The sequence below is a fragment of the Cupressus sempervirens genome, chromosome 3, assembly GCF_028749045.1.
Source record: "Cupressus sempervirens isolate cs-2001-9-10 chromosome 3, ASM2874904v1, whole genome shotgun sequence".
Classification (NCBI taxonomy): domain Eukaryota; kingdom Viridiplantae; phylum Streptophyta; class Pinopsida; order Cupressales; family Cupressaceae; genus Cupressus; species Cupressus sempervirens.
Window position 1 is genome coordinate 1,119,638,137 of NC_143120.1, and position 25,414 is coordinate 1,119,663,550.

At 34.9% G+C, this 25,414-nt stretch overlaps 1 protein-coding gene across 1 annotated transcript in view; it reads left to right on the plus strand.

Annotated features, from left to right (window-relative positions):
• Positions 1-25,414, plus strand: part of LOC149570729 (CBL-interacting protein kinase 23-like) — a 161,953-nt gene that overhangs the window by 91,999 nt on the left and 44,540 nt on the right. The window contains exons 3-5 of the mRNA XM_089823257.1: positions 23,350-23,421; positions 23,628-23,735; positions 23,909-23,989. Of these exons, the coding sequence (XP_089679383.1) occupies positions 23,350-23,421; positions 23,628-23,735; positions 23,909-23,989 (261 nt within the window). The remainder of the gene's footprint in view (positions 1-23,349; positions 23,422-23,627; positions 23,736-23,908; positions 23,990-25,414) is intronic.

Genomic DNA, 25,414 nt, shown 5'->3' on the forward strand with positions numbered 1-25,414 from the left:
TTACCCTCTCATAAAGCCTCCTAATAGCAGTCTACAACATATCTCAGATCCCAATTTCGTGAAGCCGCTGAAATAAGGCCAACCTAGGAACAGAATCAAAAGCCTTACAGATGTCAACAAAACAACAATAGAGCGTCTGAGAGCGGTGTCTAGCCTCATCAATGATAGCCCGTAGTGTAAAAACATGATCCATAGTCTAATGGTTTGCCCAAAAACTAGCTTGACCTTTAGCTCTACAACCTCTTCTATCCAGCTCACTAGATAACATGGTGTTTAGGGCAGTGGCATAAAGTTTGGCAAAAGTATGACCTATCATAATAGTTATGTAGTTACCCAGATTAGAAGCAGGCCTAGACTTGTGTATAGAGTAAACCACATGTCTAGACCAGGATTCAAGAAACCTAGTGCAAACCACTCTATTAAAGAGTGTAGGAAGGTAAGATCCAAGAACCGAGGCACCAAGTTTGAAAAGTTCTGTCTGGAAACTCTCTTCATCTGTTGCTTTGCTGCATCTCAAAGATCTGATGGCCTCCATAATACTAGAGTAGGTGAATAAGCGGTAGTAAGGAGGTGGAGTGGAGTAGAGAGGAGGCTACCCAGGAATGTCATAAAGCGTAATGATATGGGAGGTCAGAGAGTGGTAGTTGAGAGTGGAGGACAAGGGGGAGCAATGAGGGAGAAGGGTACGCCAAAAGATCTGGGGATTCTAAATAAGCATGGAACAAAGGGTTCTGCATTGAATAGGGAAAACTTTAATCACCACAAAGAAATAGCTGACTCCAATTGATATACTACCACATAAGCTTGCAAAGAATTAGACATTTCCCTCTTTCACGTACTCTCCCATTGAAGCTGAAAAAGTCTTCACGAATATATGATCTTCCTTTTTTTTGAAGATATGCAACCAATTCAGTCCAAGGCTGCAACCAACATTTTCATGTTCACTAATCTTTCATCATGTTGTCGCTTCTTGATGCATCTTGCAACCGAGAGAGATTAATAGTCAAATATAGAAATCAATGCTCTACACTATTCCTAGTAATATAACAAAAATTTAAGATCTATACGCAAAGGTATAATAGAGTACTTATTTATTTGTAGTCTAAGCTTGGTATGCACAAAAGTAGATTAATACACACAGAGCACAATAAAATTTACTTGATCAAATATTGATGCTTGATTGTTGATGGTAAATTGAACTCCCTCCCATAGGTGTAACAACTCCAGATTTCCCAAATGATGACAAGCATCCCAGCCACTCTGGTATATATATGTATATAAGGTGTGTTATTTGTCACTTCCAGTGAGAGTTGATTGCACAAGCTCGGTTGGACAAGATCATAACATATTTTGCACAAATGTTTTGACTGTAAACGACATGCTCCATCTTTTTCGTTTAACATCTTTAAGACTTATTTCTTGTTTAATTAAATCGTTGTCAAAGTGGCAGCAATATATTTTGAGCACCATCCATGTCTGAGGCAGCAGGTTATCTTTCAATTCATACTCATATTTGCTATTTGCCATTAAATTGTTGGGTTTTGCCTAGAAAATAGAGATAACAGTAATAAGGAAAGCCAAAAAAGATGCAAGGAACACACAAAAATATCTTGAGAAAACTCTTCTAGAGTGAAGGGAAAAACCTAGCTTCACCAATAGAAGATCTACTTTATTGATAATAAAATATTCGATTGTACAATGTCTTTTGCTTGATGTGATATATATGAAGAGCACACGATTATATTGAGAAGGTGGGGGTGGGAGAGTGATTCTGTATAATAACATATTTGCCAATTTAAAACTTCAAATGCTTAAATGAACAATTATGCACTTGAACACAATAACACAAGATTTATGTGGAAACCCAATCCGGGATAAAACCATGACAATAAATGCTTTTATATAAACTTGTTCTTTTACAAATTAATTTGTAGGCTCCAACCTACTAGAGGCTATGACCTCTATGTTTATGAGCACCAACTCACAAGAACCTCCAACTCCCACGCTTCGTAGGCTTCAACCTACGGGAAGCACCAACCCCCACTGTTGTCTTCATGAGCACCAACTCACTATACTTGAACTGCTTTCCCACCTTGTTAATGTTGCTTGCCAACTGATAATGGATACTTTTATTGAACACTTTTATCTACTTATCTTCTTATGAATTTATATTTTTTAACTCTCTTCCTGAAGTCAGCCAATTTCTCTTCTTTATAAAAATCTGATAATATAATAACTTACACCCTTACTTCTACTGGTATATGCATTTAAATATCGTCTTCTCTTTTATAGATCTTCTTTCAACTCTCGATATATTATGTACGCCGATATATATAAGTCAGACTAAAAATCTGATTATATATATATATATATTTTCATTACTCCCTCTTACTCTTCCTTACACTTCATTTACTACCACTGACTTTCTTCTTCTCTTCTTTTATTTTTTATTGTCTTTTTATCTGCTGACTTCCTCTTCTCTTTTTCGTTACTTCCTATTCTTCTCTTCTACTCTTTTATCCACTGCTCTACTTACTCTCTCACATTACTGTTCACACATATTCTTCATCTGTATATAAATCAGATTTTCAATCTTATTATAACACTTCTTATTCTCTTCTACCTTGCACTCCCTTTTTTTTACAAATAATTACATCTTCCTTTTATATCTTTTTCTTCCAAGTAAATAGTATGTCTTTTGACCAAAAGACATCGCACCTTTTTATTTTATTTTATTTCTTTAAACATAATCACTGCTTTTTACAAGATACTTTAATGACTTCTAATCATTTTAATATTATCTTAAAACATGGTCTTCCTTCATTTACACACACCTTGACTCTATTTGCCTTTTATCCAAACATCTTTATGGAAGTCGATTGATCTTGATGTTTTAGTTGATCAATTAATTAATCGCTATGAACAGTAACACTAATTAAGTCATGAATATTATCTTCTTGACAGGAGGCTGTTTAAAAATATTTGTTTGGTTCCTTTATGAATCACAACCAAACTTGATTATTATTATCACCGTTTCTTAATTCTTACAAGTTGCGTTCAAACACACGGTCTGTTTCAAGGTAGATGATGTGGAAATTGAACTGCCAGTTCAGCATTTTATGATATTCAACTTCAGGAGTCCATTCGCAACATTTTTTCAGTCCTTGGAACTCCTCATTATAATCATGCCCTGTCAGATTATCCTTCCATGCCATGTCACTTAAAAACAGATATCACCGGCGGACTCAATATTTCGCTAATTTTGGATTTCTTTGCATCGGTTTATTCATTGGTTGCAGGTTTCGATTTCATCACCATCGAATTCTTCTTGCATGGCATATATTCATGGCTTTTGTCTTTTATCAAGACTTTGAATATGTCTTTTACTGTGCCATGTTTTGATGGCTTGGACTTCTCACACCGAATTCCCAAATACTTGCTTTGGTTTATTCACTGTTACTATTGCACACATGTTCAAACATCGGATGACCCTGGCATGTAGTTGTTTTATCGATTATTTTTATTTACTCAGATGTGGATTAGAGTATCACCAAATACGATTTCATTTCTGAGTTTTCATTGCTGCAGTAAGAATTGTGTTCATCTCTTTCTTTAGCTGTCGCAGCATGTTCTATCGCTGCTTCAAATTATTTAGACTATATATATATATATTTGTTCCTTTCAAAAACCGGCGTATATATATATTTGTTCCTTTCAAAAACCGGCGGCTCCTATTCAACGAGTCTCACCATTCGCAAATACACATAGCTCAACACTTTTGTCTGCCCTTAGTTTAGAACATTGATATTTGCATGTTCCAACGCTGCATCTATTATTCTCAATCCCTGTGTGTGATATCATCTTCATACTATTTATGATTTGTCTCCAAATACTCCTTTGTATTACATGCAAAAATATGTGGTTATCATATCAACTACTTTCTAATTCTGAATACTTCCTGTTGATCTCAGAAGTTCTGCATAATAATCTTACTTGTGTGTCTTTCTAAACTGACGTGGCTGCTATTTGTATTCCTCCTATTGCCCAACTCCAATAGATGCACAGTATATATATTTGTCACTCTTAATAATTTGGTTTGTTGATATGCTTTAAGTCCACCACATAGGAATCTTCATAAGTCTTCTAATCGTTGTTATTTAACAACATCTGTTCAGTAAGCATGATTCTAAGTTCTGAATGCTGTAAATGCTTCTCCTCATTGTATTTGATCATTACTTTGTATAACTGCTTTATTATTGCCACCATATCATTTAATTGTTCCTCTTTTTAATACCTTTATCTCTGATCTTTATATTGATGAAACATGTCTCTGTTTATTCTTTTGGGTGCATTGAATGTCTTCTTAGCTGAAGTGAATCGAACTGTAAGTGAACTGCTGTAGCTATCATGTATGTTTATAATATTGACATCAATGACCATACTGCCTCAATATCTCGGACACTTTTGACATCAATGACAATATATATATATATATATATATATATATATATATATAACAATAAGAGAGACTTTTCATATTACAATGGAAGACCACTTGAGTTTACCAAAATATAACTCTTTAGAATACAACTCTACGTTTTCCATGCTTCAATGCATGTTGAATGACGCATGTCATTATATTTAACATTCCAATTTAATCATAAGTGTCCTCTTCAGCTGAAGGTGACTATAACGATAACAACGTCCATATTAATAGAGATAAATATCTCTATCGCAGATACAAACTCCAACACTCCCTCTCAGCTAGAGAGAGATCTTTAACTGCACAGTCACACAAGGCTGCAATCAAAATGTCAATGATAAAATTTAATCACATAGATCCTATAAAATTTATGGAATCACTCAACATGAAAATCCTGCAAGAAACACAACCAGATTCTTATGACACTAAGAGAACAATTTCCTCATGGAATCACTCAATACGATAGACCTGAAACAATTATTTACAATCATGGAATCACTCAACATGATGATTTGTAAGAATCCCAACTAAGCCTTTCATCACAAATTCTCTCCATGTGAACCGTCATGGAATTACTCAATGTGACATCCAACTCCCATCACAAATTCTCTCCATGTGATGTCATCATGGATTCTCTCCACGTGATGATCACTCCCAGAGCAGAAGAGTTATCATAGTTACTTCTTAGAATCTTATTTATTCACACGATAATAGTAATAGGCATAACAAATATAAGACATACTTTCATTTAAGTCTAAATTATTACAAATAGAACAAGCATTATATGCATATGAGAATGAAGGGGATTTCATAAGCACTCCCTCTTAATTATGAACAACTCCCTCTGGAGCTGAACATCTCCCTTTGAATCTCATATGCAAATATGTATCATTAATTGCATCTCATTGCACCTTGCAACCAAGAGAGATATTAACAACTCATAAAATTATATTATTCCCAGCGATATAACAAGAATTCAAGAGAGAATACTTATATCTTTCACTGCGACATCCATAAAAGAGAGCTAACAAACTAGAATAAGCACCACCTTTAAAACTCTGCCACTGTTGAATAACACCAAGAAAGATCATCACGAAGGTGGTCCAAACCACACCACATGAAGCATAGTAAGGAATCAATAGTTTTTGAGGCCTTGAAACTACAACACCACTATTTCTGAGTGATTCCAAAAAAAAAAAAAAAACTTGTCAAAAGAGAGAAGACAATATGTAGTGTTATCAAAATAGTTTTATCTCTTATATCTCTTTAATTGAGAGGAACTTCATGTCGAAACACTAAAGCCCTTATTGCTGACTATCAAACTATCAAAAATGTTACCTAAATCTAGAAATTCATAACCTTGGCACACTTTGCTGCAAAAAAAAGTCACAAAACTGATCGTATCTCACAATTTGTGCAAACTAAAACAATAAGGTCTGAAGCAGATATTAAGATCCATTTTTCACACTAGAGATGATAGAATCAAAATCTACACCAAATGCTTCTACTGACCAAGTCGACAAGTCTAAGCAAGAGCTATTATAGATATCAATTCCCAAAACGATAATTGGAAGCCGACAATAGTCAAACACAATACTATAGATGATCAAAGTTCAGGTCAAAAAACTCCTGAACCAGAACATATGGGTTGAGAGATAACTCAAGATGATGAGTGTCTTGCAGATCGAATAAAAAGAAATAGATTGGAGCCACAATAATTTCTTCGAACATGCGATGCACCTCCAAGTGAAGTTGCCGATAGTGACTCTTGAATATAGACGTTACATGAGAATTCATTGAAAATTTTCATAGAGCTTGAATAAATAATAGTAGATGACGAAACCCACAAGAAGACAACAGAGATCAAATCAACATGAAGTCAACATGAATACAAAGAGGCACGACTAAAAGCTTGCCATAGTTTTGTGGGCTGACCTTATTGGAAGGAAAATACACAAATATCTAGAAGAGATGGATAATAAAGATGATGCCTACAAGGCATACTTTCTATCAATTCAAGATATTCTTATCTCTGGGTTTGTGTCTATTGGTTCTTCACCAATAACACAAATTGTTGTCAGTTCCATCTCAAAACAGGGTACTTTGGAAGTGGATATCGTAATGTCACCCTCTGAGCCCACGAGGTTGAGGATGAGTGAGATATGAAGCATAAGTGGTTATAGTTTCTAAGAGTGATGCTTGTGTTGGTAGTGAAGCTAGTAGAATCAAAGGTGAAGAAGAAGAGAAAAATGTTTCTAATATTTTATTGGCAGGATAAAATGCAATTGATACTGATGTTGTTAGAAGCTTGTTGAATGATGGTGAGTTTGATAGGATTGGGAGTTTGTGGGATGAATGTGCTCAAACTAACAGAGCTCATCTATCGGTATTGGTTGTTGATCATTTGATCAACAATGGTGTGGTGGTATCTAGTATTTATGGAGTGTTGCTTAGTGATTTGGTTTCAGGTATTAAGGAAAAAGTTGTTATAGGATGGTGTTGATTATTGGTGTGTTGACAAGGAAATGGAAAAAGGGTAAAATTGCATTAGAAGTATTGCCACTTGTTATCAATCAGATTAGAACCTATTTGGAGGAAATTAATATCGTCTTCCTATAGTGTCTATGGTGGCCTTCTATAGTGGACAATTTCCAGGGGAAATGTGAGAAGGTCAAAAATGAGCTAAAAATATTGGTAAAATCTACAGAGTTCTCAAGGATTTGGACAGTGTGCAGAGAAAGAGAGTTGGTGAGATGTAGGCTAAGTTGTTGTCTCAATGTAGGAAGAGGGAAGACTTGATGTCTTGTGAAGGATATGGTTGAAGTAAGGATGGAGCATATTGCTGGTCTATTAATTGAGGCTGAGAGCTTTGTGCAAAACTTCCCTATTGTTGTCCTCGATGACAAAATAGAGTAATAGTACGAAACTTTTCCAATTGCGTTTCACTTTTCTCTAAGATAACTCCTTATTTTATCGGTGAAAATTGATCAAACAATTGTCATCAATTCCTATAATGAAACGTTTTACTGAAGGTTCTCATCAAGTCTTTTTTGTTTTTCCAGTTTGTTAGCCTATACTTGATTTTGAGACCTTCAAACCCCTTTTTTTGTTTTTAAGTGTTTGTTTTGATTGTTTTTTCTCTTTTTGTTTCTTTCAATCTCTTGCTCTCGATCATAACTTCGATTTGAGAAATCTTGGGGCTTAAACGAAGTTGTTAGTCAAAATATATTAAGTACCCAAAAAGTGGGGTTTGTGACTTCAATTGCGTTATTAAAATATTGACCTTATATTTTAATGTTGAGTTGCACTTTTTGAAAAATACAACTTAAAATGACTTTATGTTATGTTTTTAAGTTACTTTATTACTTTAAATTTATCACTTAAGTGACTTTATCATTTTATAGTTTATTTTGATGTTGAGATTTACTTTAATGTTTTAATTTAAAACAATTAAGTGAAATATCACTTTTTGAACATGTTTACACATAATATGTAAAATATATAGTGTGAATATGTATTTGACCCCTTTAGGTGAGATTTGCTTAAGAAAATCAAATAGACATGTGCTAAATAGAAAACTGAAGTGATGCAAGTCCATTACATGCTATTTTTGAAATGAAATACATGTAATAGCTCCTCCAAAACCTGATTTTGGTCTTTGCATGCATTTACATGCACATGTAATGACACTTCTAAACCATGATTTTCCAAAGGATTGCATTTACATGTAAATGCAAATGATTTTAAACATGCATTACACCTTAAAAAACTCATTTTGGTCTAGGTGCCCAAATGTATGCAAATGCATTGTATGTAAAAGGTTTTTCAAACCATGTTTTTGACTTCTAAGGCAAGATGTTACATGCATTACACCTCCAGAAACCCAATTTTGGTCTAAAGAGGCATGTTTTATGCATTTACATGTCATATTTTAAAGCATCTTGAGAAACCCGATTTGGGTCTAAAGGCAAAAATGCCCATAATAATGGCATTTCAAAATACATTTTAAGTGCAACTTGCTAAGGCATCCAAATGCATGTGTTTCCATTACATGCAATGACATCGAAGAACCTGACTTTAGCTTGCACTTGATTTCCACATATTTGGAATGCATATTTTAAATATGTATTTGGACTCCAAAAACCCGATTTTGGCTTGAAAGGCAGAAAACTTAACATGCATTGCATCTTGCAAAGCCTGATTTTGGCTAGCATGCATATGTGTTGCACTTTTAAAACATGTGTTTGGCCTTCGAAAGCTCGATTTAGGTCTTCCAAGGCAAAACACTACTATTAAAAAGACTTTTCCATTATTTTATGCTAAGGCATCACATGCAATAGGGCCTCAAAACTCCTATTTGCTAAGGAAATGGAAAAGAAAGCCATTTGCAACGATTCTTTGCATTTACATGCACATGTAATGCAAGTTCTAAACCATGATTTGCTCTTGGGAAGGCATTTTTCAAACACAAAATCACATGGACAAATGCAAGCTTCACTTTGAAGGGCATTTGCAACATCATTTGCATGGTTTTGCACATACATTTGCATCTCCAAAGCTCGATTTGAAGCCAGGGGTTGAATCTTTGAAAGGCATTTGATTATTTAATGTGCACACTCCTATAACCCGATTTTGGAGAGAACAAGTTCATTCAAATTTCTTCTACCTCCAAACTTTTCTCTTTGCTCCCCAAGTAAGTCAAAGAATCCGGTTTTGCTTGCATTTCTTGCTTATTTTGCTAATTTGTTGCATTTTTTGGCTCTTTAGCATCCATTTATTTAAATGCAGCCCTAGTTTTTTGCTTCAAGTTATTTCATAAGTTTGATACTTTCATTTTCTTGGAAATACAAAACCTCTTTCATCTCAAAAAGGAAATTGCATACAAAGTGAAGTTTGAAAACTTATCAAGTTTGAGTCAAAGCAAGAGGTATGTTCTTCTTGTTTTTCATGTTTTGTATATACTTTGTTGCTTTCTTTTGTTTTATTTTTGAAGAAAAGTTGGAGATTTTCCCTCAAGAATGCAAGTACCTTTCCATGCTTTCATCTTTCATGTTCAATCCATCATTCAAATTCATCCAAACTATATATTCCTTCATATGTAATCGCATTGCTAAAACCCGGTTACATCTTTACCTCCAATAAAAATGATTAGTTTTTACCACATGTAATTGCATCACCAAAACCTGATTTTGGTAAAAGCTCACATTTTAAAACATAAAAATTCTCATCCTTCACACATCCATATGCTTCAAACTTGCATTCTTAGCAATCCAAAACAAAAGCCCCATTTTGCCTACATGTAATCCACCTTCCAAAACCCTATTTTGGTCATCTCCGCTCAAAATACAAGCTGTCTTGTTCATTTCTGGCCTTCTAATGTGCTCACTAATTATCTAATCCATACTTCAAACACCTATCCTTCATAGATACGACTTTGCAACTCAAATCCCAAAGCCTTCATGGATCTAATTCCATTAGAATATGTATTCACCTTTTGGTATTTCCATGTTGTAGCGCAAGATATGTCCACACCTCCAAAAGCCAAAGGAAAATTGAAGTATTAGTGTGATAAAGAGCTAGCTCACACAATTCCGTCACAAGTTTCATCTACTTTTGATGAGATCTCAAATGCAGAAATTGGTCATGTTGACATGACTAATTTCTTACAGAGGGTTGGAAATTCTTTCAATCATGATATGTAGCGGTTCAAAAGAAGTCACATCCATTTGGTATCCACCTTTCCTATGGCATCCCCCATACTTGAGTTCATTTGGGAATGTGCAAATCACTTTGATGTCAAGTAAAAAATAGTTAAAGATGTAGATAGGAAGGTAGTTTTCAGCTTGCATCCGGATGTGATTGAGAAAATCTTCAAGGTCCCTAAAACTCTAGAATGCATGGATCTAATCAAAGAAATATCCTTGCAGCTGTGGAATCAGAACAAAATAGATTATCAGAGGCATGCTCATGACAAGTGGTTGATCAATAAAGGATCAAATTTCTCTAGATGGCCAAGGACAATACATAGATCTGATTTCTCCCAAGAGGTCAATGATTTGATCACTCTTCTAAGAAGAACTTGTGGTCTCAAAGAATTCAATAATTTTGAGAAATGGATATTCAAATTCATCTATTAGATTCTCAAATATAGAGAACCCATCTATTGGGGAGACATCATAAGTATAGGGTTATGTGAATAGTTGGTTCATGTGAAGACGTTATTCTCATTCCACATGAATTCATACTTAGTCTACATCGCTGCAACTATGGGGACATTCTCAGGACTTTATACCAAGGGATATCGGTCCCTAGTTCCCATCTTGAACGACTATGATCATTTCACTCTCACACAGAGAAAAAACCACTACAAAAGGGTGCAAGACACATTCTATGGGCATTTTAAGTGCCTTTTCAACAAGGAGTTGGCAATAAGGAGAGTATTAGATCAGGTTGGGTGAAAGTAACTCGGTACGGATGCATATTCTTGCAATTTCCAACTTTCACTTACACAAGGGTTGGTTACTTCGAAGGAGAACTGTACACTTTGCTAAGATATCGTATAGATAAGATAATCCTCATGGAGTTAGCAAGGTAATTCATGATAGTGCAGACACTTGGATTTGGATCTCCTCCACGAATCCTTTGTAGATTAGTTAGTATGCATTAACCACTGTGCACAAAGCCAAAGCCATGGAGTCCAAACTACAACACATCACACTGAACAAGCTCAAGGCAAGATTTGACTTTGATTACAAAGGTATGCATTCCAAGATGAAGAGGGCATTCACCCATGTCACCGCATTGAGGATGTATGGATAGATTTGCGCAATGAGGTAGATGTCATCAGGATGGACTATTACAGGCTCACTCTGCGAAAAATTATTGATCTCGACTTGGTCCCTATTCCAAAAGGGGTCAAGGATAATTGCATGATTCTAGATAAAGAATTTCACAATAGCCAACTGGAGAAGCTTCTCTCTATTCCTATCCGATGACAACACAAAGAGGAAAATTCCATCTTTGATAGATTTCAGTCCATCTTATTGAATATCAATTCATGGCTGAAAAGCATGAAACTAAAGAGAGTCAAGCTAAGAGTTGGAATAGATTGTAGTCATTTTGGACTAATTGGAAGGAAATCTCAAGTGGAGGTGAAGAGGAAAGATAGTTCATCCACCTTGAAACTAAGAGTTTCAAATTGAAACTCAAAGGAGAAAAAGTTCTCATTCCTTCCGAACATTCTTCTCAAGCATCTCTCCAAGCGCAAGAACCAGATGAAGAGGAAGAAGAGGGAGAAGTGATGATCATATCTCCTCCACAACTGCCAAGTAACCAAGAGCCATTTGCCCAAGAGGAATCATTCTTGGCTTCCATAGACAACAATGTGGATTCATTTTCCACAATATTCATTGCCTACTATTCCTACTTCAAAGGTGAATACGTCACCACCACCTATCTCTTTTGCGGCTCCACCTATTCTCACATCAGAGCAATATGTAAACCTGAAAAATGTGTTTGACGATTTTCTAGCTCTCACATAGGGACAAGTTTCCCAACTAGAGACCTCGGTTGCAGTGTTTGAGATGTTTGTGATAGAATCATCCTAGAGAACACCAATGGTTCCAGCTATGCAAACAAAAGCGTGCACTATGACGACAGAGATACAATCAGGATCAATGTCAGACATAGCCACTATACCAGTCTTAGTCGATGAAAGTTTCAGCTTTCCTACATGGTTAGGAAACATTACCATGAAGAAGAAAAAGATCAAACTACCCCCAGATGGTCTTCCTTCAAAGAAGAAGAAGTCTAAGCTTCCCATGTAAAGGGCAAAAATTGTCTCAAGAGTCGTTGTTGATTCTGTGAAAACCAACTATGTTAAGATTGCAAAACCTCTAGTGGATAAACTAGTTGAAGAGCTTAATTGCTCTAATTACAAGTTCACCAAAATTGAACTTGGGAAACAATGGCAAGGTGTCAACAAGACACCCAGGAAAATCTCTACCTTGTCAAAAAAAATGACAAACTCTGGGAAAAAAGACTCAGCTGAAGTTGGAGAATGCTTGCCTTTATGAGAGATCATTTACCAACAATCATCACAACCCATAGTCACCACATCACTTTCAGTACCGGTGAATTGGAGGGCTGAAGCGTCTGAGGCTTGGTTCGAGGAAATTATCATAGAGGGAGTCCAATCAATAAAATATGCGCTCAAAGTCCTTGAACGTATCTGAGGTATTGAAGAAAGGCTTCATGATACGCATGTCTCCTTCAATCAAGAGACCAGCACCTTGGAAGAAGATCTAGCACATGGGACTGAATATCAAAAGCTGATTTGGATGTTTAAATCACATACAACATCATTTGATCCATGGACATGTTCTATGGGTATCAAATACTCATGGATCACAAAGCCCAAGTAATGGAAAAGTTGTTGACAAAGACACAAGAAGCCCCTAAAAACTGCCAAGTTGTGGAAATTGAGGTTCTAAAGATGATGGTATTCAAGCTGGTCATAGAGGATAACAATTTGTTCATGAAAGAAGACATGATTTCAGAATTCATTGACAGAGTCAATGTTGAATTCGACTCGGATGACTTTGGAGCAAACACAACAAACAAATTCATGACATACAAATTTGTAGCGAAACACCTGTGGGATTCCATTGCTGAGAACTACCGGATTGTAAAAACGTGTCATGTCAATGCAGTCAAGGTTGATGTCATTTCACAGAAGATGAAGAGTCCGGATCTTCTGATGCTCCATGATTGCATTGCCAAATATAAGGCTTTTGTTGACAATCTTTGAGATTGATTCAACTTTCTCCATCATTTTCCTTTAATTATTTTAGCATTTTCAGCCTTTTAGTTGCAAAAGATAGATTACATGTAACCCGATTGTATGTAACCCGATTACATGAACCTTCAGTTATGTTATCCAATAAATCTTCTTTCCTAGTTTGACTGAGTTAAGGTCGTTGAGTTTCTCCCACCTTTTTCTCCTTTCTCTCACTCCTTTTCCTATATAAAGGAGTGCCCCCTCATTGTAAAAATGATCTTTTATATATGCAAGAGAGATCTGCCAAACTTGTACTATAACTTTGATTGTGTAATCCAAATTTGAAAAACAAACAAATAAAATGAAGCAGTTGGATTTGAAGCCTTGATTGGAAACAATTGTGATAGAACAAATTGGAAGTTGTGACTATGATTTGTTTCTATTATCTTTAATTTATGTTATTATTATATGTTTACTAGAGCATTGTGAGCACAAGAAACAATTGGAGCCGAAGCTTTGACTGGGAGCAATTGTGGTAACATAGACTATAAGCTTTGAGTGTAGTTTATATTCTTGTCTCATATTCATGCAAATTGTTAGAATTAAGTTATAGATTAGAAATCCTGTACTTTTGGAAATCTGTGCGGTCCAATGGTAGAGATTTTTCTTATAAATTAGGAAAACTTGACATAGATCTATAAGCCAATATGTTCTCAATCAACCTTTGAGTTGGTGTTTGGTATTGGTATCACTATTTCCAATTGTTAGACAAGTGTAGTTATAGAGATTAAACCTTTCCCATTACTCGCTCCACAAGTAAATGGATTCTTTCTTGAAATAAGAAGGAAGAATATCGGTAGCACCCCTTTTACAATATCTCTTAACTTCTTGCTTACCTTGAGTTAATCCAAGGAATGGTGAGAAGGGGGAGCCTTCCTTTAAGGTAGGAGAGACTCTGTCACACATTTTGGTTGGTCAACCTATTTTGCGACTGCACTTGCATGCACTGTCGGTTGCAAAATATCCCCCCAACACCTATCTCTAAGTAGAAAATATCTCTTGATAAGTTGGTGTAGTGTTATAGTTTGAGTGCTCAATTGGGGGCAGCTATTATAGATTGGAAGAAGAGTTTTTCGGTGCTGAATGAGAGTTATAAAAAAATCTTTACAAGCAAGTCTACTATTTTTCTATTAACTTTCTCCATTTCTATGTTTTTGGCCCCTTGATATTATTGCAAAAGTGGGGAGAAGTTTTGTTGAGAAGAAAAAAGAATTTATCTATTCAGGGGGATTATTATGTATATTTACTTTTGGTTGTTCCTTTTTGTTTTTGTATTTTTTCCATCAACAGTAAAGGGGGAGATTGTTAGACTTGGCATATTGGTGTTGCAATTGATTGTCATCGATATCAAAACATCCATACTGATGCCCTGTTGGTATCATCTGTTATGTGACATGTTTTGGTATGTGTTACTTTGTTTCTAAGCAACTTGATAAAATTTCTGATCTGATTGTAGATATCTTACATCTTCTATTTGGTTGGTTAGTTTGTGTATCTGATTCTTGTATTGGTATGCTTGGTACAGTTTCCTAGTATAGTTTTCATAATAAGTAGGATTGATTATGATAGAAGACATCTTTTATATCCTAGTGCAATTGAACATGTATACTTGGCTCTTCTTGGTTCTAATTATTAATACACTAGTTGGTTTCTTGGATGGCTTGTGATGGTTGATCAAATATTTTGTCATGTTTGGGATCGATACTGATCACTAGTTTTTTCCTTGGTGCTTGGTCACAATTGTTCTTGGTTCCCAACTTCATCAGTTTGCTACTTGGGTTATCAATTCATCCAATGATCATAGGTCTCCATCTTTTAGACTTGGTTGTGGCGTTCTTGTGGCATCGGCGGTTGTGCTAAAACTTGCTATATCTTATGTGTGACCCTTTTTGTAATAATGTGATGTATTGACGTATTTCCTAGATTTAGGTCCAATGCTTGTAATTAAATGTAAAAATTAAAACGATGCATTGGCAATATCATACATCTTGTTATTTTGGCCGACAAATGTAATCTTGAATATAGGTATAAATAAAGAAGACCTTTTGTATTCAAGGTGTGAATGGAGCATGTATGCATGTGTTTGTAGCATAGTTTCGAGACTCGCCCTAAAATCTCCAGAATCACAGGTTTGGCGATTCGATTCAAGCATGGTTATTTTTTTGGAGCCAGTGAATTGAATCGCCATTTTTTGCCATGAATTGCATGAATTGACGATTCACGTGATTCATACAAAAAATTGCTTGAATCGGCTGCGTAGCAAGCCAAAAAGTGAACTCATTTTTAAATAAAAACACAAGTTTTTTAATCTTTTTTTTTTGCCTTTCCTCTTTGTTTTAACCCTAAAGGGCCTTCTAATTGTTTAGCATGAGTAGAAGAGAAGAAAAGTGAGAGAGAAGAAGAGAAAAGAAAAACCATTGGTTTGCAACCAGCAAGAAGGAAGAGCACCAAAGAGATCAAAAATCCATTCAGGGAGGCCATAAGATTGCATTGGGAGCATTAAGGAGTCAATAGCAACATTCCTTAACTGATTTGCAAGAGGTAAGTGTTGATTGTTTTTTGCATGTTAGTGTATTATGCATTTTTTGTTAAATTTTTTTAGTTTTTAATCTTGAATGTCTTTTAGTTTACTAAATTATAAAGTAGGTTTCGTTGTTTTGTAACTTTTGTTTATTAGTTTCAAACTTTGAGGTTTTACTTGAATTTTCTTATTGCAGCAGACTTAAGTTTCATTTTCCACAATGGGTAAAAAAAGATAAATGTTGGAAATATACCGAAGACTTTCCTGAAAGAAACAAATTTCAAACAAAATGTATGTATTGTAAAGAAATAAATTCTGGTGGTATTTATAGATTCAAATATCACATTGTTTCTATACCTGGACATGATATTACAATTTGCACTTAACAAATTGCTGAGGCAAAACACACTTGTTTAGTGGCAATAGAAAAATATCAACAAGAGAAATTGAATAAGAAAAGGCAACTTGAAGGGTTAAGGGCTATTGGCTCCCATGCTCCTGTAGCCGCATCTACATCTGCATCGGCATCTACATCCATAGGTTGTGTTGGAGAGGGTTCTTCCAGGCCTCCTTTTCGTCCTAGTTCTAGTGCTCATGCGAGTGCTAGTGCTAGTTGATCTTATACTGAGATTGAGTCCAACCTATTGCAGCCTAGAGTGTGGAAAAACAGATTGGATAGTTACTTTGTGCCCCGCACTACTCCTGGCTCACACTTAAGGGCATGGGTTTGAACAAGGAGATTCATGATGCTGCTAGAAAAGAAATTTGCAAATTTTGGTACTTTTGCAACATTCCATTAGTTGTAGCCGATTAATTGATTTTTTTTATTTGTTTTCTTTAAGGTTAAAGTAAAAATTTAATTATATCTACTTGTTTTATGATTCATTGATTAATCATAGATTCACTTTACAAGCCTACATAATGACTTGTCATCTAAACTTCTCATCATAATCTATTTGTGATAAGGCTCCTTATTGGCAAAGCATGATCGATGTAGTTGCTATTTGTGGTGCGGGGTTTAAAGCTCCAACTGAGGCTGAGTTGAGTGGACACCTCTTAGATGAAATGGTAGAGGATATGAAGGTTGAGCTTGAGGACCATCGAAAGGAGTGGATCAAAAAGGGTTGCACCATCATGACTGATGGTTGGACAGATGTGATGTTACATCCCAATTTTTGACCTAATTTGAAATATAGCCATTAAGGTTCACATGAAGTCAGTTGGCAGTATAATTTCTAATAATCTGGCAAAATGGTAAGATAGTCGTTATGATTTCAAGTGAATATAACATGCTATTGATCGTTAATCACGAATTGATGGAATTAAGAAGATGATTAACTGTTGTGATTATTTATAATTAAATAATTTATTATGATAATATAATTTAAGTGTGGAGAATTTCCTTGTAGGAAGCATGTCGAAGGGGTGAAAGCATTATTAGAAAAGAATTAGGCAGGAGCATCACCATCATTAAGCAAATAGGTTGAGGACCTAGCAACTTGAAATAGGATACATTTGTGGGACCTGCATGAGCTATTTAAATAAATAAATTGAGAAACTATTTGGGTTAAAATATAAAACGTATCTCAAAGGATTTTAATTTATCTTTCATCATATTATTTTAATAAATATTTAAATATGTGCATATAATATAAAAATGATTTGGCACCATTATAATTTAATAAGGCGAAGTTTACATGGACATATAAGATAATAATAATATTCAAATTATAATAATATTTGAATTATTATAATATTCAAACTATAATCTTCCAACTCTATTCTTTCCAATTTAATATTCTTTCTTTTAATCGATTAACACTTGGCAAGATAAGTCAATTTAATATTTGGCAATTTTAGTTGTCTTATAATCTTCCCAACTTCTCTTCCAACCTTTTTTATTTTCTTTTCCCTCTATATTTCTCTCCTTTTCAAATTTGAATTTATGATGTATCCGAATGGTCATGTTGATAACTGATGGTAGCCGAGGAGACTCGGCCAACCATTAAAGAATGCCATGATTCGATTTTGGAGATCATTCCTCTTTCCATTCTTCTATTCTCTCCTTTCTCTGTCTGCTGCGAATCATTTTAGGCCGAGTCTGGATGTTTACAGCTGGATACCTTCAATATTTCTCTTACTCGACTTCCCAATTCTTTTCTTTCTACGGCAATTGTGTTAGCAATTAGCAGGTGAACAGGTGTTCCAGCCGCAGGAGGAAGAGCCACATAAAATCGCAGGTCATGTGTCTTACTTTCTTTGCTAAGTCTAAGCCCGATTGTAGTCAACTTTTCCTTTTCTTTTTGTTGAATAAGATATCAACGAAGTAATGCCATTCATAGTTCAAATTACCACTAATTTTAATATTGCTGCCGTACAGTATAAGCAAATAGGCTGAGATTAAATCTATATTCAAGAGCATAACTCCCTTCTATCCACCCTTAGTCGGATTTACATGCAGACTGAGATAAACTTTGGTATCTTGTTGTTACTTTTCCTTGTAATGCATTGAGATCCTTATTGATTTCTAACGAGCATCCTTGAGATTATCTCATTTATGAATTTCAGTGATAGAAAACTTAATTGAATTGCATGAATCAACATCAATGCACATGCTATCACAATTTTCCAAACAAAATCAGAATATTTGTAACACCAAGAAATTCACCGGCAAAGAAGCCATGGAAATGGTGGAGAAGTGTAAATAATAACAGGATGATCATAATCTTTCAGGGACCTAGGATTCACCTAGCATAGAAGCCATAGAATGGTGAAGAGGTGGAGTTAACTTGCAAGAACCAATAATGAAATCAGATTCAAATATCTAAATAATGAATAAATATTAGCTAATGCATAATCCAGTTGATGTAATCTCCTGCTGCCAAGTCGTATGGTGTGTTAATTATCAGGATGCCCAGTGTATGGCAAGATGACCCTTGACTGTTCTGGGTAGGGAGGGCCATTCACGTTTGAGATTGTGTGGGGATAGGATTTGGTTCAAGGTTGGGTGGTTAAGCCCCTGATGATGTTTCACGTCTCTCTAAGTTGTTGGATGAACAACAGACAAAGATAAGTTGTACATTAAATTGTTTGTTGGAAACAGGTAATATCACTTTTATGATGTATATGCAAGAAGGTAAGATTAATTGAGTTATTTCATAGTTACAGTTATTTTACACCTAGATGTGAGAGATAAATTTATGGTTTGTTTTCCATTTATATGAATATCAAATATGAGCATATTTTCTAATCTTGAGTTACTGCCATAGTTAAGTAATCAAAAGGAAAGGAATCTGAAGTCCTAATTAATTCGGTGGTAACTGGAACCCTAAATGATACAGTGGTATTGGAAGCCCTATTTGAATCAGTGGTATTGAAAGCCCTATTTGTATCAGTGGTATCGAAAGCCCTAAGTGATACCGTGGTAATTAAAAGCCCTAAATGATTCAACGGTAATCGATGCCCTAATTGATACAATGGTATGTGATGCCCTAATTTTAAATATAGTGGTATTTAATCGTAATCATCATTTGATTTTGAGATAGCGGTTTTCAGATAGTATTTCATCATGTGATATTGTTATAGTGGTATTTGTGGACTAACCTGGGTGGTTGCAGAAGCATCCCTAGTTTTGATTTCGATCTCAAATTTTCATAGTACGTGGTTTTTAACTTCTATAGTAATTTTCATTGATGGTGTTTTCAGCTCTTCATTAAGAAATTTTGTTTAACTGATTTTAACTGTCATTCCCTTTCATATGAACGAAACTGATTTAATTGACTTCCTATGAAGATGAAGTGATAACTGTATTTCTTTGAGTATGTTAGTTGTTAATTAAGACTCGGGAAATCGGGATGTTACATATGAGAAATAGAAGACTCCTCAATTTTCTTCTTTACTGTGGAGGTGATTGATCATTCTACTTTCCTACATACATTGTGAATTATGAATCATGATTGAATATTTCAAATTATGATTTTTTGATTGCTAATTTGTTGATGATCCATGATAATTCATTGTTTTCTAGATATACCATGTTCCTCAAATCCATTGATGCTTCTGCTCATATCAGAAACATTACATACTTATGTGAGGTTATTGAGGAAGTCATAGTAGAGGTGGGGGAACAACATGTGGTGCAGGTGGTGACAAATATTGCAACAACGTCACATACTTATGTGAGGTTATTGAGGAAGCCATAGCAGAGGTGGAGGAACAACATGTGGTGTAGGTGGTGATGGATAATGCAAAACGTTATGTTACTGCAGGTAAACTTTTAACTTTTCAAGTTTTGAAGATAAATTTATTTGAATTTTGAACTTTTTCTAGTTCTAAGTTTCCTAACATGTTTGAATTTCTAATCAACTTAATTGTTGTAGGTAAACTTTTGATGGAGAGGCACCCCACCACATTTTGGTCTCCTTGTGCGGCACATTGCCTTGACCTCATTTTGGAGGAAATTGACAAGCTTGAGTGAGTCAAATCATGTGTCAGAAGGGAAAAAAGTATATGCAAGTTTATTTGCAATCATTCATTCATCCTTAGCACAATGAGGGACTACACAGGAGGCAGGGAGTTAGCTCGTCCAGGCATTACGAGGTTTGCCTCGAATTTCATCACTGTAGTCCTTATTGACATCAAGGGACGATTTGAGGAGCATGTTTTTTGGGTGGAAGTAGATTACATCTTCCTATACTTACAGGGGTAGATGTGGTGAATTGCATCTTTGATGATGATGGTTTTTGAAAACTTGCTAAAGGAATCCTTGAGGTAAATTTCTTGCAATTTAACATTTAGTATTTTACTATTTGGCATTTAATATTTATTATTTAATTGTTTAATGATTTAGTTTTACTTTTAGTTTTATTATTTTATATTTAAGTTTTGACTCAAATATTTTTTTTTTACATTATATGCAGGTCACTGAGCCCCTTGTATCTCTCCTACGAATTGCTGATGGGGAGAAGCCCTCTATGGGCTACATATATGAGGGCATGGATAGGGCCAAGGAGACCATTCGAGCCTAGTATGCAGTAGTATAGGAGAAGTATGCCCCTATTTGGGAGATCATTGATAGGAGATGGTAGAATCAGCTCCACTAACCAATAACTTACTATATGAATCCACATTTCGTTTTCATCTTGATGTTAAGGCAGATGAGGAGGTTCTCACCGGCTTTTATACAGTGATCCAAAGGTTGAGTAGTGATGAGGATAGCGCAACTGCAATCATTGAGCTAGACAAATTCAATAATAAATGACGACTTTTCTTTGGCAGGATGGCGATAGATGCTCGGACAACAATACAACCAGGTGAATTCAATAATAAAGGACCACTTTTCTTTGGTAGGATGGCCATTGATGCTTGGACAACAATACAACCATGTAAAAATAATATATTCATGAATCTTAAATTTATGACTTATAAGTTGTGCATTTTAATTTTTGATTATGTAATTTTTAAGATGTAAATGAGACTAATTGTTTTTGTTTTCCCTTATTTCAGATAGATGGTAGCAAATGTTTGGGCCCATAACCCCAATACTTCAAAAAATTGTCATCGGTAGTTTAAGTCAGCCAAGCAGTGCTTTTGGATGTGAGCGTAGTTTGTCCATGTTCGAGCACATCCACTCGAAGAGGAGAAATAGGTTGACTGTGTAGAGGTTGAATGATCTTGTCTTTGTTCATTACAACCTTCGTCTTAGATCAGGTAGATTTTGGGCGTTGACTACTCTCCAATCATTCTGGAGGAGATTGATCCAGAACCAGAGTGGCTCACTGGGGCTTTGGATCCAATCTTCACTGAGGAAGACCATGAGTGGATTGACCAGGTGGATAGAGAGGCTGAGGTTGAGGCTAAGGCTGTGGCCATGGCAGAGGAGGCAGCTAGAGCACATTCATGCATTGGTAGATGCACACATGCACACACAAACACAGGCCATAGTGATGTTGTTCATAAGCCCATCTTACACGCAGGGGCTATGGCTTGACAGTCCTCTAGGACTTACCTTAGATGCCTTTATAGAAGGCAGACTGGATACTCAGAGGCTGAGGCTGCGATCGACCTTGAGGATGATGACGAGGCCCGAGTTGGAGCTTTTTTTTTCATTTTGTTTACAAGTATTAATAGACATACATTTCATGGATCTTCATTTTAGATTCTTACATACATTTATGATTTGATGTCTTATGGATCTTCATCTTACATACATTCTATGATTGAATCATTATGATCCTTTGATTTCTATTTAACTCAGCTGCAGCCTAAAATTTATATTTTGTGTAACATAGTTATGTATGTGATGGATTTATCATTTATGTTCCATGTTTATTTAAACTTCTATTTGATGATGTTTTAGTGCATTTTAGTTATATTCAAGAAAGGGTGCATGAAATAAGTTTTAAATTGTTAAAATCTCTACATTTAAAGGGTTTTAAATTTTTTTCGATTCATAGTAGATTCGATTCCGATTCATGGCCGATTCACAATTCGATTCGGCCTTGCTGATTCTGATCTGATTTCGATTCTCATTACTTTGGGTTGTAGTAGTGCGTACCTGTTTTCGCTGTGCAAAAGCATTGTAAAGAAAATGCAAACTTAGTTGATTAAGGAGTTGCAAATAGTTCTAAACTGGAATGCAGAGGCTTGACACTATATTTTGTTTTGGTTCCATTTTCATTCTGTTGGTAGTGAGCCTTATTGTATTGGCAATGAGCCTTTCAATATTTTAGGGAGTAGCTACTCAGGCAGTTTGCCTACCAACATTATCCCTTGTTCAAAAAGTTAGCCTTGTTGCACAAATCACCTAATTAGTCACCTTAATTGGTGTTGTTATCATTTTACGGTAATTAACTTCTTTGTGGTTTTTCCCTGTTGGGTTTTCCATGTAAAATTTGGTGTTCATTGTGTTGATGTATCTATTCTTCCATGTTTATCTCAGATGATAGATTGTTGTGATTTAACCAAAAGATCTTAAGAAGCGGTAGATGTTTGTTAAGTGTTGACCGACCACCAGAATATTTCTTGAGTTTTTGTGGGAATAATTGATTCACCCCTCTTAGTTATTTGGCTTGTTCAACACTCATGTGTCTTACCAAGCATCAACATATAGTAATATTACCAACTTACATAGGTGTTTGTGGTTCTGATTACATTGGTTCAACTGTCATGCTATTGTCATCTACCATCCTCTCCTAGATGATGCTCTTTCTCAACATGTCAAAGTGGAAACACCATCTTGCATCCACCTCTTCTCAGTGCAATGGTAGTTGGCTCATTATTGAGGCCACTATTCCAAATCAAATAGGATATCAAGTTGCATATTAAATTATCATGACACAAATTCTGCAACATCCATCATTGAAATATCATGCAACATTTAAAATCTTATTTTTTTCACCTTGAACATTTCTTTACTCATTAAAAATATGTTTAAAATAGGTAATGAAAACTGTGATGTGTCAAACAAAAAGTGACTTTTAACAATCTTGGTCTTTATTTTTCCAGGTCATGGCTAGTAAAAAAAGGATCTATATCGTTCTTGAGTTTGTGGCAGGAGGCGAGCTTTTCGATAAAATTGTAAGAAGCAAAAGAAATCACTTATGGAATACTGATATGTATTTGCTTCATCTCTAATCAATAGTGCATAATTTCTAAGTTCTTTCTGTGCATGCTGTCCATCTTTTGAATTATACACAAGGTTTTTCAATTTTATTTCTAAATGGTAAGGAATCCACTTCTTTATTCATACTGACTTCCTTGAAATGTATTTATCGTAAAATTAGGTTCACCATGGAAGATTAAGAGAAGATGAAGCTAGAAAGTATTTCCAGCAACTTATCAATGCTGTGGACTATTGCCATAGTAGGGGTGTGTCACATAGAGACTTGAAGGTAAAGTATAACTAGAGAATCCTTTAATATTCTACTACTACTAGTTCATTTTTTCTCATTAAATTCATCCTTTAGGTATTTGGCCTTCAATGTTTGTGATCCCTATATATTGTTTGCAACACTCTATTATGAACTTTGTCTAACTGGACTTATGCTTGCTTTGAGTTTTGTAGCCAGAAAATTTACTTCTTGATACGTATGGAAATCTTAAAGTGTCTGATTTTGGTTTGAGTGCACTGCCGCAACAAGTCAGGGTAAGTATATTGCCAGAAATTAATATGATCTTAATGAATTTTTATTTCATCATATTGGATTGAGGTTCAGAATTTATATAAGACAAACATTTTCAATAATCAATTTAAATTAGTTTAGGAATTTCGCATTTGGTGAAATAACAAGACTTAAAGGTGTTTCATTCAGTGATTCAACATTTCCATCAATCTTTCTTATGGTAAGATTGTTTTTTCCTGAGAACTACAGATATGACTGTTGATATTTAATGATTATCGCGAAAGAAAATTTTATTGTGGAGGTTGGGATACATCTCTGTAACGTCTTGGGCAAAATACTAAGCTCTTCACTAGATTTAAGTCATTAGCTTAAGACTTTTAACTAAATGTCAATGAGGTTCAATGGCTTTTTTCAATCTTAATTGTTGGCTTGGAACAATTGTTTATTATAGATAAATACAAAGAACCCCCTTTCATCTGTAAAACATTTAAGAATTTTTAATATAAATTTAGTGCTTGTGAGAAATGGATTGACCTAGAACTATGGTGGATCCTACACTCAGCAAGCAAGAGACTACAATGTTAGCATATTGACTCTTATTAGCGTACAAACTACCAATTTAAACATATTATGATAATCAGTAGAAAAAAATGATATAGAACCTCCTTTATACAATGAGACAATCAGATAATGACAACTTTGTAATGCCCATGAAGTAATATAAATTTGTAAGCTGAACAAACAAACTAAAATCCATAAATCTTTACAATTTTAAAATACTTCAAAACACAAATTTGGAATCCAACAAACATATATCAAATGCCAAGAAACTAGATGCATTTCAATACTGCAGTAAACACTGGATGAAATAAGTCGAATTTAATAGGAGGTTTAATCTTTCCAAAAGGTTTTTGTCCTCAAGTAGAAGAAAAAGCTCATTCTCATTTTTTTTCTTTTCTTGAAAATATGTGTTAGCTTTCAACTATAAATGCAATAACAACTTCATTTCCATTTCTAAACTACCCCAATGCTGGAAAGAGAAAAGTGAGTGTAAATGTTGTTCATGATCACTAATAACTAAAGAAAAATCAAAATGAAAAGGATTAGATGGCAAGCCGACCAATACCACTAATTAGTGGGATGAATTACAATATTGAAAGTAAACATACACTTTTTCATTAGGAATTGCAATGAGACATAAACTTTCATGGGAAAGCTTGAAGGAACATCCACTTTTACTGGGAAAACCCATTTAAACTAAAAGTAAATATCTGGGAAAAATCCTTAAAGTGTAGGAAAGCTTATAAAACTAGGAATAAATATCAATATCCCTCTGCTTGTCCAATGGTAAGCGATTACAAAAAGCCATTTGTTTAGTAATATAGGTACTAGCAATTATCAAATTATAATCCATTGGTGGTATCACCTTCTAGTGTGATATGTATGAA